Source organism: Nasonia vitripennis, chromosome 4, assembly GCF_009193385.2.
Source record: "Nasonia vitripennis strain AsymCx chromosome 4, Nvit_psr_1.1, whole genome shotgun sequence".
NCBI lineage: Eukaryota > Metazoa > Arthropoda > Insecta > Hymenoptera > Pteromalidae > Nasonia > Nasonia vitripennis.
This window is the reverse complement of record NC_045760.1, coordinates 17,931,839-17,950,140: the sequence shown is the minus strand read 5'-3', so window position 1 is coordinate 17,950,140 and position 18,302 is coordinate 17,931,839. Positions and strand designations below refer to the sequence as shown.

Below are 18,302 nucleotides of genomic sequence, written 5' to 3'. Positions count from 1 at the left end.
AATGTTTTTTGCTGCTCAAGCGGGAACAATTTTTGCAATTTTAAACGATTTTTAATCGAAAAACGGTATGGAGGAGCGACTAGAGCCCACTTCTCAGTCAAATACGTACGCTAAAAAATCAAACAATAGGGTAACCTAATGGCGCAAAGACATCTTTGTTTTTCCTGTTTACTACGTATATAAATTGAACATATAATGTTGGTTTAGAGGCCCCTTGATCAGAAAGCGCTGTTTTTTCAAAGTGAGTGGCAAGTTGGCATTTAATTGTTTTTTTTCCTTTATAATATTCTTTATCAGAAAATCTACCAAGATTGTTAGAACTTCCGTTGAAAACGTATTAATATTGAAATAATTATCATACTATTTAAACCAAGATTTCGAAAGAATGCAATATAATTTCGCAGTTTATCATCGCGCAATTTTAAATTTAACAGCGAATATTTTGGCATCATGACCCTTTAAACAAACAACAGTTTTAGAATAGATATTCAACCTGTAATAAGCAATGAACTTTTGATATTCATCAGCGACAGCTTATATTACAGAGTCGACATTTTGCACTTAATTATTTATTTTGTTACAAACAAATTGTATTTCGCTGCACAACATCGCTTAAAAAATCAGTAACGTACGTTTAATAAATCAAAAAAAAAATTGTATCAAATACAAATAAGAAATACACATATAAAACGCTGCTAATAATTCATTTGAGAAGTTTAAGAAACTCTTGTTGTGTCACTGGACATCAGCACAATTTGCAAATGACACGTTACTCATCGTTTATACATGACGCTATACCAAACCGCGCTGACGAACTATTGCTTTAAACTGGAAACTTCCAGATTTCGACATTATATTTTTACATCTCACTTACACGAAACCGAGCGCCGCTACTGTAGTAACTCCAAATATTAAAGACATAGATTAACTCTACACGGATGTATTTTCTCGGAAAACTTCCTTATTGCCGTAGACACAATACAGATCCAATATTAATTTATTATAAAGTAAATTTTCTGCGTCCTTTTAATTTTATTATACCGATATCAGCATACAATCAAATAGCTTTCTTCTATGTTGGCACAATAAACCTCAAACTGATAATGTTAATGGATTAAGGTTTAGTGATTTCCGGATTAAAATAACCTATAGGATATACACCCGGATAGTTCTACTAAAAAAGTATAGTATTTTAACAATTACATTTTTATTTCAAATTACTATGGTGTACAGTAAATTCTACTTTGTCGATTTGTCTCATCGTATAGGGATTCAATAATACTTTTTTGTATTCTGTATAAAAGTCGAACTATAGGTATACATGTAGTTATGCTGCACCACTATATGAACTGAAATATTTCGAAATATATTTAGAGAGGCTGTTTTACCATGTTTAATTATAAAATCCAGAGCGACATTTACTTTGCTAGAGCTGTATCAAAATTCATCTTATTAAAATAAAGCATCTATATTAAATTTATCATCTATATATACTAGCTCTTTATTTATCTCATATTTAATCATATATTTATCGTTTTTTATTCCGGGGTATAATATGCTGAAGATGATAATATTCTTCCCAAACTAATTTATGATTCCAATATAAAATTTATTACCATAATATAATAATTTTCCAGCTACGTAAACGCGTGATTTCCGTACGAACATCGTGCAATATAAAGCGAATGTCTCAAAGTTCTGTTTAAATCGTACTTGCCTTTATAGCCAACGCTACTCCGAGGAAAAGCTGCAAAGAGAGCTAACTAGTGGACACTTTAAAAATAGCTTCTATAATGTACACTAGTTAATTGTAAAATCCTTACTTACCGTTCTGTGCCAGCTCATTATTAGTAAATTACGATACAAGTGACATAATAAGAAGCCCTTATAAGTCGTTATACTTTTTGCACGGCGCCATAGTAACACCAGAAACATTTAGTGAACGTGCTAAATGCCACACTATGATCAAAGGACAACGACGTATGACACGAGAATATAGTGCAAATTTTTCAACAATAATTTTCGTAACCGTATTGAATCGATATTTCATTCAAAACAAAATCAATTAAGTTTAAAAAAATATCGAATATTGTAAATTTACTTTTTCATAACTCATTAACCCATTAGTTTACACAAAAAGCTCTGCATGGTTCAAAACATAATTCAATTATCCTAATGGATAACGAATTTATTTCCATTAGTCATAATTAACATATAGAACTGTAGTTCGGAAATAATTCACAGTATAATACCATCTAATTATATTAATCGAAATCAATATATCTATTCACGGTTTGTGACGGAGTTTAATATTAAGTTATATAATTTAAATTGACGCAATAGGTAATAATAAATGTACAAAATTTAAAGTTATTAGCTCATTCATTATTAAAATATAACCTGCTTAAAGTTTATATCGTATTATGTGAAAAAACAATCGCTCTTTTATTCAGTTGTCGAAAAGTTATTGTCGCATAGTTGAAAGAAATGATTATGTTATTAAATTTGTTTTTCAAGCTTTTAAAGAGAAAAACCAGCCGAATCCCGCGCCAATCAGCTAAAAAGCAAGTATTTTTCTCTCAAACGCACCCCCGGTGCACCTTATCTGTTCTCAGCTCCGTCCGATGTCTCTCGCCGGCAACGTCAGCATCAGGAGCCGTATAAGCAGTGGCAGCTTAACCACCCACAGCCACCCCACGGCGATCCCCACCATTTCCGCGAATTCGTCCTGGCGCCGGCGCAGGAGCGCATCGCAGCCGCGGCGGCAACGGCGGCATCGCCAGCAGCACGCGAGGATCAGTTCAGTGGCAGCCGAGGCGCCGCCTATTTAAGGTCCGCGCGAGGCCGCGCGCCGCCAGTGTTGGTTATGACTCCGCGGCGCGCGGAGCTCGCTGCCGCTCCTCCTCCGCTCCTACGACGGTGGCTGGAATGACGAATTCGCGCGCGACGCCGGGCCCCGAGGCCCCGAAGATCGAGTGTAGCTCCTCCAGACGAAGCTTCCTGCCGGGAATCAAGTCGGCCCGAGCTGTCCCGATGATGCTGGCGCTGATTTTTCTCGGCGCATTGAGGTTAGACTCGCTGCAAGGCGCCGAGGCACTGCTGGAACATCTCGAGCACCGGCACTGCAGTCATCGACATCCCAGAGCACACGAGGTCAGTCGCACAGCTCTTTCCGGCGATGTTTTTTCTCTCATGAGTACCTAATATGCAGCCAAGACGTTGACCAGGCTGTCGACATAACCTAGAACGCGCGCTGACAGCGAACGTCGCACGCGATCGCGGGCCTGTGGACACAGGACGTGAACACAGGACGATCGTGATTTGATGTGTGTGATGTATGCGCCTATAGATGCACGCCAGAGCTGTCAGTTGGGGATATAGGATTTGAAACGACGCGATGAGTGACGCGCGCGTGGAGATAATGTATAGTATAGTGAGAACCAATTTGGCTGGTGATTCGCCTTCGTTATTTAGAGGTGCCAAGGCTACGCGTTGTTATTTTGAAATTCCCGGCAGATAAGTTCGAGCGTCTTTTCAAGGATTGTTTTGTGGTCGTTTTTTATCTAAAATTGAGAGTTGTTTCGAAAGTCGCATTAATCGAATTTATATGTTAATCGCACTGCTCGGCGAATGTTGTGCATCTGACTGACGCATTATAGCCGTTGCAAAAAACCGATGCTTCTCGCGTGTTGTGAATATTGCAGGGCGGAAGTCATAGAATTCTGTATTCGCCAGACCGATTGTTTATAAACTATAAGAGCTAGACACGTCGCTGCTTTTATTTTCTCTCTTCGAACTTTTTCTCACTTAAAAAAACAATCTCGTTTCCGTTTCCGTCGATATAGACACTGGCCATTGTTGTGCGCCAGTTGAAAGTAAGTAACGACTTTTAAAAGCACTCTGCTGTGCATTTTTATCTATTGTCATAACAAATAGGCGTCAGTGCAAAATTTGTACAGCAAAACAAAACAATCAAGCCAGTGTTGTGTCTCATGTGCGCGTGTGTGCCGTTTTTCATCGATGGACCGAAACGATACACTGCCCGCGTACGATGTGTTTAACGCTTGTGCGATTTCTTCCGGGAAAATGTCCTCGCTGTTGTCTCGCTTATCCTTTGTCCACGAAAAAACAAACAGACGCGCGACATTTTTCATAATTACGAATATCGTTACCATAGCACCGAGTCGGGACGGGATACATAATGCATGATTTTCGCAGGAATAGTGAAGTTTTGACTTCTTCGTATAGGGTTAGCTCTGCAGGAAGGTCTGTTGGGAATATTTATGTCTTTGTGTTCTCGTGCAGTTTGTTTCTTAGCTCGGTTCGCTTGGCGCTAAAGTTTCGTTGCTTTTTCTTCTTTGAAGTTTTAACGAAGCAAAGTACGAACTGATGCAATGTTTACGTTTCAGAATGGCGCGCGGGCACAATTAATTGGATGTGAAGAGAATGAAACTTTTTTTTCGATTCCTGTATTTCAAATTCAAATCATTGTTGCACTGATCAAAAGCGCAACGAATGTTAGTAATAATTGCAATTTATTGCGTAAAGGGACGGCTCAGTGTGATGACGGATTCTGCGCCTCGCGCGAATGCGCCAGTTTTGTTTTATTTTCTTTTTTCATGATGATGATTCAGTGCTTCTGGAATTCATTTCTGCCGCTTTCGACTGTGAAAATAGTGCCGCTAAGAGGTATAATTAATGACGAGGCATGGGACAGATTAAGATAAACGAGCCTCTCTAATGTTCACTCGTCGACAATCTTTGCCATATTTCTCTTTAATAAAGATGATGATGAAATATCAAAGAATTAACTGCATAATCTTCTAGCTAATAAAGTCAAAATCAACTTCACTATTGCGCTTAGTTCTGGTACACTTGAAAACTATTTAAAAATTCAATGCTGCAACGCTTCATTGCTAATTTATTATTTTTCTTTTAACGCGTATGAAGAACGTTCCGTCAAAAGTATCGTCGAAACCTCTGCAAATATCGTGGAGCTGACAAAAATTCCACGCGTCATAGTCCATTTTCGGAAACACCGGAAAAACCAGGCTCCCATCCAGTCGAACCAGGCCCACCGTTTAAAAAAGCCAAGATTCGAGGTTAAGCGAGTTCATGTGCCTGATATAGTCGCGCTCTTGCGCCTGCGCCAAGTACACGAAGGACGCCGGCCGCGGTGAAATTAGGCCAGACTCGTGCCGAGAGAGAGAGAGAGAGAGAGAGAGAGAGAGAGAGAGAGAGAGAGAGAGAGAGAGAGAGAGAGAGAGATGCGCTGCCTCTATATACACTGCTGCTGCTGCTACTGCTGGTACCCACTGTAGTGGTCACGTGCTTCCAGCACATCGTTCCGTCTCTGTCGCGCTCCCTCGGACGATATACTGTCACTTTTGTTTACGTCTCTTGGCGCAGGCAATCGATATGTGCACGACGCCGTTCCCTCGCTGCAACTCTTCTGATTTTTCCTCGGTTTCTCATTTTTCTGTAGAATTTGAGACTCTCAATCAAAATCTTACTTTTTTCAATCTTATTCTAGAACGAGAGACGTTATCAAATAAGTTAATATGAACTTTTGACCCGTGTACGAGATACTTTCTATATTTTTTATGAGCAGAACTCGTTACTAAGCTAGTTTGATTTCCAGTAGAGAAAAGAAAATTGAAAGCAAGTTTCTGGGTGACGCAGAAATCATATAGGTTAGTCGTCGGGGGCGATATAAATACTTGGAAATTGCACAAATAATATATTTATTTCTGCGGAAAAACAAGAGAGAAAGAGAAACTCTTCGCAGGAAAGCATTTTCAGTTTAGAGTTTAAATTTATTTTGCGGTAATGATGGAAGGATTACTTTTGTCGATTAAATACATCTGGTAAAAACGTTATACATCCCCTTTTAATTCGAGCCACTTTCCGTGAAAATGATAGAAACGCATTTGCTGTTCCGTCCGCACAGAGTGTATATATTCTAATATAGGGTAAAACTGCGCGCAAGGAATGAAACCTCGCGACTAAGATGCATTATGCAAATGAGCCTAATGAAAAAAATGTAAAGCGCTCGTGAAACGAAAGTAAAATTCGCCGGTACTTGATATCGCATACCCCCCGAACGCAATAAGCTTTGATGGAGCCATAGAAATAGTTATGAAAATGGGAGCGTTTTCCCCTACAAAAACTTATTTTACTCAGCGAGCGCAACACTTGCAGCAAACCATCTCGTTACAGTTAAGAACTTTTTACCGGCTTTTCAAGATCTTGCAGAATCTTCAAGATCACGCGAAAGGATCTCAGAGAGGCGATAGAGAGAGGACATTTTTTTCACGCATATTTCCTTGCTAGATTTATGCGCGTGATCTTGTAAGGGCTGTCTCTGTTCGACATGATGTTTTCTATATGTCTAATGCTCGCTCGAGGTTTCACAAGCGAGCGATTCCTCTCTTATTCTCGGCGTCGTTCGAGTACTGCGCCGCCGACGTGTATAATTTTCCGAGGTTCGCGCAAGAGTCGTGAATGCACATTTTTATCGTGCGATTATGAAAGCTTTTGTATAACATTGTGTTATGCATAAATTTGCATCGCCCGAGGCGCATTTGCAACTCTCTAGCATCCCCTTACGAATTCTCGAAGGCTGCGTATCGTAAGAAAACGATGCATCATCGAAGTGCACAGCACCGTCGGTAAGATAGAATCGATAAACAACTGCGCATCGCTTTGCATAACCGGGGGATCCTTAAAAAGCCTCTCCGGTGAATTAAAATTACAGAAGCCAATTTTAGGATCTCGTAAATATATGGAGGAAAAAAAGAGAGAAACAGAACAGTTGCCCCCCTCGGGGAAGAATATCGAAGCGAGTCATAAATATAAAAAAGAGCGCGAAGGCTCGAGTCGGTACGGCAGAGCAGCCGACGCAAGTCGGTATGTATACAATATATCTGCTTCTTCTCGGCCGCGGCCTCGTAAAGCTGCAGTAGCAGCACTCGAGAATCGATAAGGGAAATAGAAGAAAAACTCACGACTCGACGGGGGTTGGTGGTGGTCCCGAGGATTTACGGTGAAAAAGGAGGTTAAAGAGCGTTTCGCGTTTTACAACCATCGCAAGTTGTCGCTCTGCTGCTGCGTGCGCTTGTCTGCACTTGCTGGTGTCGTTAGAGGAATTCGAAAGTGGAACGGTCCACGATAGCTGCGCGTGCGGTAATGATATCGCCCCGATACTGTGCCTCTGGAACTGACGTCGAGCAAAAGTGTCCTTGACGATGCTTTTCGGATGCTTTCTGGATATCGATATTGTTGTCGACTCTGATGTGCCGATGTTCCGCGTTTCTTGGTTGTATTTCAAAATGAAACTAATAAATATTTTTAATGTCAGAACTTGTCATATTTTCTGCATAAATGTATCCGGTTGATGAATGAAGATGAAGCGGGTGGACGCAAATTAAATGATGAATAAATAGACTTGTGTAATTATTTCGAAGTTAGAACGTGTGCGTGTGTCTCGAGCGTACTGAAGAAAAAACAAGTGCGGGAAATCTTCATGGTGTGATGTATGAACTTTTTTTCAGTTATTCTGCACAGATGAATCATGCTGAGTACTTCCTCTCAGCTTCTTTACCAACAGACTCGTGTATTATTTCTGTAGATACGTCAAATTTGCAAATAGGAAACTGCTTTGAATATATAGCCCAAGAAACACATGATCGCAATCTTCGATCTGTCAGTTGTCTCTGCGTTTGCTCTGTAATCAGTTGAACGTGTCATGCTCCGATTTCCACGGCGCGGTTCTCCTCGGAACGTGTGTTTATAATATTATACACGTGCGCTTACGTACCGCTCATGAAGATCCAAACGATTGAACGTGATCTTGAAGCTTCAGCATATCGGTTTCGTGTAATCAACATCTAGTCAATGCCTGATGATTTGAAGTAAATTTGCGTTAAGAATGAAGTTCAAGTGACATGTCTTTCGATTTTGAATTCGTGAAATGTTGGCTCGAACGAAATTGAAATCCAGTATACGAGAGGCAACGATATCTCGAATTATACATGGTTCTACTTTCACTGAAGATAATGTTCCCGCGTGTCATGCTAGAAGATTATAAATAACTTGCTGCAGCAGGCTGCTAATTTTTTAGGTTACGATCAGTTGCACACATGTTGTTGTCGTGTAAGAAAGTTTCTATGAATTTCTAATTGCAATGAATGATTACCTTAGTGCATTTCGATATCGAAAAATTTTTCTCAGTGCTTCTCGTATCATATATGTATATCTCTATTCCCGCGATATTGGTACACTAAACCTAATAAATATATCGATCATGACTTATTGAGCCAAAGCTACCTCGCAAAAGTACATTGAAGCATTTTTCAATTAAAGTCTGCTGCGCGCGTCGAATCTAGACTGCAATTTCACACACTTCCCCATAATAGCTACGCTAAACTTCTTCTCAGGCCGCATTAACGCAAATAAGACCAGCTCGTAAATCTCCGCCGACACACTGTATGCCGAGGCGCGCACCTCTGAGAAAAATTACCCTCGGCTTCATAAGCAGCCCGCGAAACAAAAGCGAGCGAGCTCTAAAAATTCAGAAACCGAAAAACAAGAATCCGGTCATATTCCCTCCTCTTAACGAGTGCGCGCGAAAATTTCCAGCTCACGTGCGGCGCTCGTTATGCGTGTGCCATTGTGCGGCTGTATGCCGCAGATACGGCTTAGCACATATTTAGCCGGTATAAACCATTCTCGTACAGCCACAGCATATTTATTTTGGCAGTTCACGCTCGAATGGCCGGCGTAATTACGCAAAGCACCTCTAACCTCCGCGCGCATGTATATAAATTTCGCGCGCGGAAGCATGGCTTTTCCTGCGGAACGGTGCTCCCGACGTGAATCACGTGACCGTGTGTGTCGGACGTCGCGGTCAGGTTTTGGCGGATGCATTTAAGGGCTTGTTTTTTTGAGGTTCATCCGCTTTTTTGCGCACGAGCGATGGCTTACAGGCTGCGTGTGGCGGTTTACATATTCTCCGGGCTTTTAGGACACTCCTCCAGCGCTGGCTGCGCGGAACTCGGTGCGAAATAATGCCTTCCGGCTTTTAAGACGCTCTCTACGTTGTATAAATGTGTGCATTGTATGCTCGATAAGTAAGTAGGTCGTAATTGAAGGATTTGCTTTGCGTATAAATACAACAACGCTACAACGTTTTCAGTGAAGGAAAAAGGAAATCGCGAACACACATTAAGGACGTAACCTCTCATAAGTGTAAACCTCGGACTAATAGCGTTTAGTGGTCTATTGTTAGTTAGGGAGATTGAAGGCAGTCCTACAGATAACGCATTGTTTAGAAAGGGTTCAATATTTCTTTTTTGCGGACAGTTGAAACTGGTTCCTGGCTAGCGGCAAAACTAGACAGAGCACGGCTAATTGTATCGAAACTACTAATCGGTAAAAACTCGTTTTGCCGTGTAAATTTTACATATAAAAGTAGCTTTTTCAACTGAGAAAAGTCGGCTACCAACAACTTTCCGCAACAGTAGATGAGTTTAGGTCAGCCGAATTTAAGATCTTTTTTGTACCGGCTGTAACCATTTTTTTTTAAATCGCTGCACGATTAGTTCCAACGGTGTTACTGTAGTGTAACGAGAAAAATAAATAACTTTAATTAGAGTATCTTTTCGGCGGGGCGGATACGTATAGTGTGTAAATTATAGTGCCTCGTGTAATTGCGGACAACAAAGAGGAAAGTATCGCAGTAATAAATAGTTCTCTAAAATTGGCGCTGAAATCGGTATTGTATAACTCAATCGTCGAAATAATCGGTTCTAAATAAATTGCTCGAGTGCCGACATAAGAAGAGTGTTAAACCTGCCATTCACCTGTAAAACCGACCCTTTTTTTCTCGACGCCTGGCAGCGTCAGCGCTGACCTCGTGAAATCGGACAATAACTTCCATATCTGATTTCTCTTAAAGCAATACAGTCGGACAGATTGAATTTAAAGGTTTAAATCGAGTTTCTCTGCCGAAAGGGCAAACGAATTCTAGGCGCCGCTCGATTCAACGCTGTTCGTATCACTGAGAGAAAATAATCCTTGACACAAAGGAGAATTCTTAACTGTTAAGAAAATTGGATTAAAATATGGACAAATCCAAGCGTCTTAACAGTTAGGTTTTCAGGTTTTTGAATTTTCGTAACTTTCTTTCCATCGACGTAAAATCAGCACTTTATAATTACTTGTTTTCACTTCTTATTATCATTTAGTATCGCTCTGAGACTATTCGATGTTGAAAGATTCTTTGTTTTTGCAAGATATATTCGAATGACTATAGGTATCATACGAATATCCCCGTCAAAACGATCAACGTTGATTCAATGCTGATTTCAATATTGATTTCAGTCTGAAATCAGCGTTGATTCAATATTGAATCCACGTTGAATCAACGTTGAAACAGCATTGAATTTGTCCGAAAACGCAACGTGGATTCAGCGTTGATTTCAGATTGAATTCTGTGCTAGATTTCAAAGTTCAATCAGGGTTGAAATAAAATTGTAAAAAAAAACCGCCAAGACGTGGGCTCGAACCCAAGACTTTTTGATTAGTAGACGAACGACTTGACCACTAAGCCTTACACATAACCCCACTTTTCGGTGTGCATGAAACTATCACAAAAGTATTTATGCATACAGAATCTTTGACTTCATCAAACAAGCCCTACGATATTTTAAATGTTGTGCATCAATATGCTTTCTTCCAGGTACGTAAAAAAAGCATATCACGCGTGAAATAGTATAAACGCATGTACGGGTCTTCGATTGCAGCCGACACGTTTCGACGCCTCGCGTAGTCACGTGCCGACGAGTCGCGCTGTTGCTGCACTCGGTCGATAAGTTTTTACCGACAGTGCGCCACAATCGCTCAAAAATTCCTAAATCCTTAATAGTTAAGAATTCTTTTCTTACTATGAAGAAATTTTTGTTTGCAGAAATTACATGAAAATTAAGCTGTGGTTAAGTCACGAATCCTTTGCGACAAGGATTCTTTTCTCTCAGTGTACTCTCAATATTTTCACTGTGTATCTCACCTTCTATATGCGCACGAGACTGTTTTACGTAAGGCTCTCGTTAACGTGAAAATTCGTGCGCAGCACACGTCCTAAATTGACGACCGCAAATTCGATTTCGACCTATTAAAGCACATTAAACAATGAGCGAAAAAACATACGTATTTGCCTGAGTGTATTTTAGGACCAGGCAGGCCGCACACACGAGTTTTAATAACTCCATTCACGACTTCCTCATCATCGTAAAAATCATACTTAAGCCTAAATTGCACTCGTAAATTTTTACTGCCACCCAAGGCTAATAATACTCTACTGCTTTCCAAAATAGTCGTCGCTACTTTCATGCGCGAGCATCGTAACGACTTCAACTTTGCCTCGACGGATTAACTTTGTGAATTCCGCAAGTATTCGATGGTGTTTTCCTTATTTATACTAAACTTGGCTAATGGCAAACCCCATAATGCGATTACGTTTAACGCGTCGCTGAAATTTTTATTTAACTTAATGGAGATTTAATAAATGTATTACCGAGTTTTTTTGAATCCGTACGTACCTCCCCAAGAATTATTCCTTTTCTTTTTGCAATCGCTCCTTTTAATTCAATTCATTTTGTGAATTTTCAGCAGAGGCAAGTAATGGGTTTTGCTGGAAAGGAATATTTACAGTAGTTCATTCAGAAATACTTTAAAACGAGTGAAAGTGCAAAGCGAGATATAGAATGCAAAATAAATTAAATCATTTGACTGTAACCTCATTTCTATGTAAATTAATAGGATATACTTTGTTTTCATTCTGTGACTTGAAAGTTTTACGTAACATTTATACCCTACATTATAGGATAATTATGTATTTTCGCGTATATGAATTCGCTAAGATGATTTCCGAACATTGTATACAATTACGAAAGCATTATCAACTCGCTTTTATTCTAACCGGTAATATAAAAGCGTTATCAACAAATAGCGGCAGTTCGTCAAAAAATTATCCACGCGAAATAAGATCGCTCATTCGCTTTCCACGCGAGAATCCAGTTGTTTTGGCATATATTAACCGTTCGTAGAACACGTGCTTTGAGAACATTAAGCTTGAGCTACTTTCAGCGCATTTCCATCGGCTTGTGCTGCGTGAGCGTCTCGCGGCGCTTCTCTTCTTTGTGTGTGTGCGCAAGTGTTTTTTCTCCGTTCCCACCACAACATCTCCTGCAGACACGGTGTCTGACCAAAAACATACAAGCGCTCTCGCCTTCTTTATTATGCTTGCGGGTGTATGATAAGCGGGAAATTGGGTAGAACGAATTTTCAGAGAAAGTCGAGGTTAAAGTTTTGCCTGGGCGCAGACACATTTTCGGGGTATTCTGGGTCGATCTTGAGATAAGCCGGTACAATTTTCATGCGGGTACGTGGTATTCTGGGCTATGGGTTAAGCGAATTTTAATGAGGTATGAAAACTAATGTATAAAGTCATTGCCATCAGACTAAAATTATTGATCATGCAAATTTTAAGGACAATGTACAAATGTTGAGATCGAATAACTGACCTGATTGCGCGTCGATAAATCTCAAGTTTTATATGAGAAATCCCTGACTGCTTTCAAAACTTGCTTAATTAGTCATTGTTTTGATTGGCTATACTTTTAAACTGCGCCAAGAAACTTTGGCCATTAAGGTCGTGTCAATCAGTGGCGCAATAAAAAGTCTATCAATTAAAAAAGTAATTCAAGCAGTTCGAAAACAAAAAGGCGTCGCACTTTCATACTATAATCTCAAGTCACATAAAATACTTCCTATACATATATTACTATGCATCATATTTTTTCTCTATCAAGCATACAATACCATCAGCTATTGCAATAAATCAAGAAAATCGTCGAATACGAATATTTCCCATTCTCCGGTATTTCAAGATTAACAAACGGCCGAATGAAAGACTTCCTGATTTAGCAAAGTCGACATGGGCTCGCTCATCCATCACGCTAGGAGAAGAGGTTGCAGTGTAGCTGTGGAGAGAGAACCAGTGTCAAGCATAGACGAGATGCGGCGTCCGCAAAATCCGATAAAAAGCCTCTCTACTCGCGCTCGCTTTTTACGCTTCGTATGTTGCCGCTGGAAAAAAACAAGCAACGGTTGCTGCAGAACGAAACACAAGAGCACATCGAGAGAGTCTACCCGATCGATGTCAACGGCTCGGGAAAGCGGAACGCGGATGTTGACAAATTACGCGCGCCGAAGACCCGATTTCATAATGGCGCGAGTTAAAATGCGAATCACCCGTGACGTTCTATTCTTGTATGAGCAATTTTCGTGGAGATGATTTAAAAAAATTTGATTGCATTTGAAATGTATCGTGGCTCTTTATTGATGATTATATGATGTGTTAGAGTTCCATACGGTGACTGACATTTCGCATTCTTGTGCAGCAATAAAGTGATTATCGGTTCATAACTGAAAATTATAGCTATCATCTAATTAATTTATAATGGACAAATAAATGCAAATTGTTGCACAACCTTTTGCTTCTCGAAGTCGCGTATTTTCGTCATCATCGTATACCAATTACTCGGTTAGACGTTTCGTGATCAATTATTAGAAATAACTACTATTATCTTTCATCTTGTTGGAATTTAATGATATGCATTGCGAAGTTATTTCAAAGTTTTATTTTGATCTTCGAAGAGTCAACTTTTTCATTAATCACCTCATAGACACAAACATAATTATGTGCATTGATTGTCCTTTCGATAGATGCTCGCGTTTGTCAAACATAAGATTTTACGGTGGCTGATGTTTGTAAAACACGTACAATCGTGCCTATCATTGGCTTTTCTATTTTCGGTATCGCTAGCTTTACATTCTCATGAAAATTAATAGAGCTAAGCCATTATTGCCATTTCTTCTATATTCCGGTACCTAATAATTTTTCTGCTGAATCATTACTTTTTTCCGATTGATGAGATAAATTACCTTTTGTTATGCCTTCAGTTGCTTTTCCTCATTTACTTTCATAAACGTTGTGTAATCAGGCGATCTTCCATTTTCAACTTCATGAAAGATCAAAAACCATAAATAAACCACAGTCTTACTTGGTTGTTTTTCTAATGGTTGCTTTTAAACTCTCATAAAAAATATCGACTATTATTTTATGCATTTTTCATCAGATATTGCTCAGTTACGCTTTTACTGTACAATGCGTACTACTTCATAGCATTTTAAATAAAAAAAAAGGAATCATAAAACGTTTTAAAGTTGCCCTTTGAATTATTAATTTTTGCGTTGTCTGTCGTAAAAATAATTCGAAAAAATAACTATAAGAGTCTTTTGCATAATGAATGCTCTTCATTTAGCAACGAAGTATTGCACATGTGTCCGCGCACGATGAACATGCCGGTTTATTTAACTTATATCAGCAGATCGATCGAATCAATCTGACAAACACGCTTTATCGATTAACCCCGTACCAGTTCCCTTTGACAATTTTCCCAATATAAGCGTAATTATCGCAACGGCATATATAGTGTCTCAACTACTTGCATTGGGAAACGTAGACGCAGAAAGAGAGACACCTCTTTTGCGCAAGTCGCGCCTAAAAATGTCGAAAGTACCAACGTACCCACACGCAGGCAAGCGGAAAATAGCTCGTGGCGTAGTGTATAACAATAACAACAAAAACAACAGTAGCAATCGCGTAGTTACAGTAGGTAAAATTTACGCTTGGCTGGATCGAATTGCTGACTCGCAGCGTGAAATAATTACCGCAGAGAGAAGACATTGTTGGGGGAAGAAGATGCAGGCCGGAAGTAATGCATTTAAGGAACGTGGAATTGTTAAATACGTTGTATGTGTCGGCTAAAGAACTTGGTTCTGAGTTTGACTTATGCGGATGTGTTGTACTTTGCGAAAATCTTAAGCCGAGTAAGTGATTTTGTTGCAATTTTTAACAAGCTATAGTAATCATGAATCTTCTCTTTTTATATATAAGAGAGAAGTTGAAGTTTAATTCATAATCTCATACAAAAGTAGGTCATGGGAACTTTTATCCACAAATTTCACGTTCATTTTGCAAAATTAAATGAAAAATTTGTACTTTAATTTTAAACAGTCAACTATATCCTAGAAGTAAATACAATTGATGATTAATTGAGGTGAGCAGACGTCTGGGTCGCACAGAATATTATTTTATTTCAATATACAGACATTGCTGAATTTTGTACATCCATAAAGTTTTGAAATAAATTAAAGTCACTTCTAAAAATGATTTTCGAATCGTTTATGTTAAAATCTAACTTTTACCGTCGTGGTTTAACTCTCTGAGCGTCAATGGTCAACGGTCGTCGAAAGCTTGACTTCGGTTTAGCATTTACGCTAATTTTCACTACTCCGCTTTGACGGCAGTCAGCGGATTTACCTTTTGCTGACTAAGGAACTACTTAATCTGCTCGCGTAACACTGCTTGTTGAATCGACAGGTAAACGTCCGATAGTTAAGACCAGGATAAAATGTGGCTGTGTATTTTAATTTTCGATTACAAGAAGAGAGAGTAGTGCCGTTTGTTGGGATTCTCTTTTTGCAGGTGGAAAATGCCGGGGCCTTTTAGCCGCCGCTAGTTATATTACTGTTTTAGGTTGCCGTTTTAATTACCGAGTTGAGTGCACTGAGAGGAGTGACCGACGAAACCGTCTTTCAAGTGCGCAAGTTAGGTGTAGACGGAAAAAGTAAATTTTCACGTGCGGGAGTTTAAAAATCTCTCGGCGCTGGCAGGAACTCAAGAAGGACATTTATGTTTGAGCTTATTTTTTACCATTTCAAAATTAACTGTTATTAATTAGCGCATATATAAAAAATTAATCACTTTAAAAAAAGTAATATTAGTCATTACAATAACATACGTGTACTTAACACTGTTTTCCGATGTAGGCACATAATTCAATTAATTAAATTTTCTACCATACGGAAACATTTACATGTTACGCACAATCATTCTAGCATTGAGAATGCATAATCGCGTCTTCCTGCCTACCGCCAAGTTCCGCCTGCAAAAACTCAGGCGTAGCCTAGAAAAATCACCAGCCAGTCATCATCCATCCGGAAAACCATTAAGATAAAATAACCCCTTCACCAAAAAACGAGCTCAACGCAGGCATCCCAGACTTTTATGCGCGAAAAAAGTCAACGCGGCTTCGATATAATAACAATAATTAGAAAGTGCGCTGCAAACTCACACGTACAAAAGCGCGCGTCCAGCGTTTTCTACGTAAAACAGGTGATACCGCGAACGGTGAAGGTGCTTTCCTATAGACCAGACACTGCATGTGTTTGTATGAAGAGAGCGAGCGAGCGCGCGCGAGATAGATAGAGAGAGAGAGAGAGAGAGAGAGAGAGAGAGAGAGAGAGAGAGAGAGAGAGAGAGAGGCGTGACTGTATAGGCAGCGAAGCGTTTATCTCTCAGATCGCGACTGTCTCGTCGGGTTTGTCGTACACGTATGGCAGACACGTGCACAAATTTATATGGTCTCTTGTGGATAGGCAACGGTATGGACGATCGAAGTGCTACCGAGATGTATGAAACGAGTGACGTTATGGAATCGCCATGTGGGATCTCTTGGAATTTAAAAAAAAAACATTGAAGAGCGAATAAATGTCGCTGAGTTTTGCACGCAAGAATGTGCAGCCTTCACAAGGATGCAATTAACGATGGTAATGTTGCAATTATGCGCTGCTGCGGATAATACGGACGTTGAGGCTCTGATTTCTTGGGTTACAACAGCTTTTCAGTGCAAGTGTGGTGAAAGAATGTGACATTCGATGAAATCATACATGAGCCATTCATTCATTCATTCTTAGAACATGTTTCCTTTCTTTTTTTTTTTTAATTAGCAGTATCATTCTTCTGAGTGATGTAGCTTTATTACGAATCTGGATGAATTTTGCATCACGAAATTCGCTCTGCGGTTATTTCTGCGATAAATTTGGAGTACATACGATTGATTCGTCGTTTCGCAAATCAAAAGTCGATAAATCTATTCGCAAACTTATATTAATAATTAAAACAGTACTGATCAATAAAAAAAATCCCTTTATGGCATTTAATTAAAAGAAAAAACATTTTTCATTTACAATGACAGCGCCTAATGTATATCAGAATAGAATCGAATTGCAGATTGTACAGTAGAAAAACTTGGCATTAATAAAACGTTACTTTGTATCTAAAGAACATTGTTTTAGACAAGGAATTCCTAAGCCAGGTCTAAATCTTAATTCGTGCACTACAGTCTCTACAACCCATAAAACTTCGTAGCAGTGGGACAAAATTGAACAGCGGTCGGCTATGTGTCCGCATAATACACACAGGTATGTATGCGGTCAGTAAGCCCGATAGAGAGTGGCGTTGACCTTGACGCTGAAAAGTATCGCCGTTATTAATAGGTTATACGTGCATGTGTGTGCGTGCGCTCGCTAAGCCTCACACTGCAGCGCGCGTGCCTTTTGTGTTTGTTTGATGTTGCACTCGTGTTCTCTTGATGATGAGAGTAACAGCGCCGAGACTTTCTAACGCTGCTCATCGTCTGCCATATGGCGCCTTAGATTGAAACTGGTTTCGAATTAGTGGGGGTGACAGTTTAGAGGTTGCGTGTGGCAGATGATGATAAGACTCCTGATATTGCAAGTCTGCAAAAGCATGTGCCTGAATAAATGGCTGTGTGCGTGTGTATGTTTTTCCTCAAGGTGTTTGAGAATAATAACGCGAGAAGTTTTACGAGTCTGCGGATTTTATAACGATTTTTAATTGCTTGTTTTTTATTGACTTCTTTCACATATATTGCTTTCGCAATTGAACTTGATTTTCGCTCATGTTCTGGTTGGCAGGTGCGTCCTACATACGTAAAGATAAAAGCTGCGTTACAGTAAAAATTTTATATCTTTACTATAAAATGTTCGAGTTAATGTTTTAGTAATGCATGCTTATAAATGCAAAAACAGCGAACTTGCAGACTAAAAATAACGTTAAACGGATATAAATCTGAGCTGGAAGGTTTTCTCTTAGGCGAAAAATCTAAAATACACCTCATTCAAAGCAAGGAAAAAAAATTTACATTTATGTGAGTACGTGGTTTCCGTCTCGCGAGTATTACGCGATCCGTAGAATCGGAGGGAAAAAGTGCGAAAGTCCGAGGAAGAGAAGGACGGCGGGGAACAACAACGGCGAAAGTCCGAGAAAGCCCCAAAGTTACACGTAAATCGCGCGCGGCATTTTCGCGCGA

The 18,302-nt window shown here is 39.7% G+C and overlaps 1 protein-coding gene across 4 annotated transcripts in view; it reads left to right on the top strand.

Moving 5' to 3' along the window:
• Positions 1-18,302, top strand: part of LOC100118215 (leishmanolysin-like peptidase) — a 260,868-nt gene that overhangs the window by 3,568 nt on the left and 238,998 nt on the right. For all 4 annotated transcript variants that reach the window (XM_032599520.1, XM_016985169.3, XM_016985168.3 and 1 more), the window contains exon 2: positions 2,616-3,153. In XM_032599520.1, coding sequence (XP_032455411.1) covers positions 2,929-3,153 — 225 coding nt within the window. In that variant the 5' untranslated portion in view covers positions 2,616-2,928. The remainder of the gene's footprint in view (positions 1-2,615; positions 3,154-18,302) is intronic.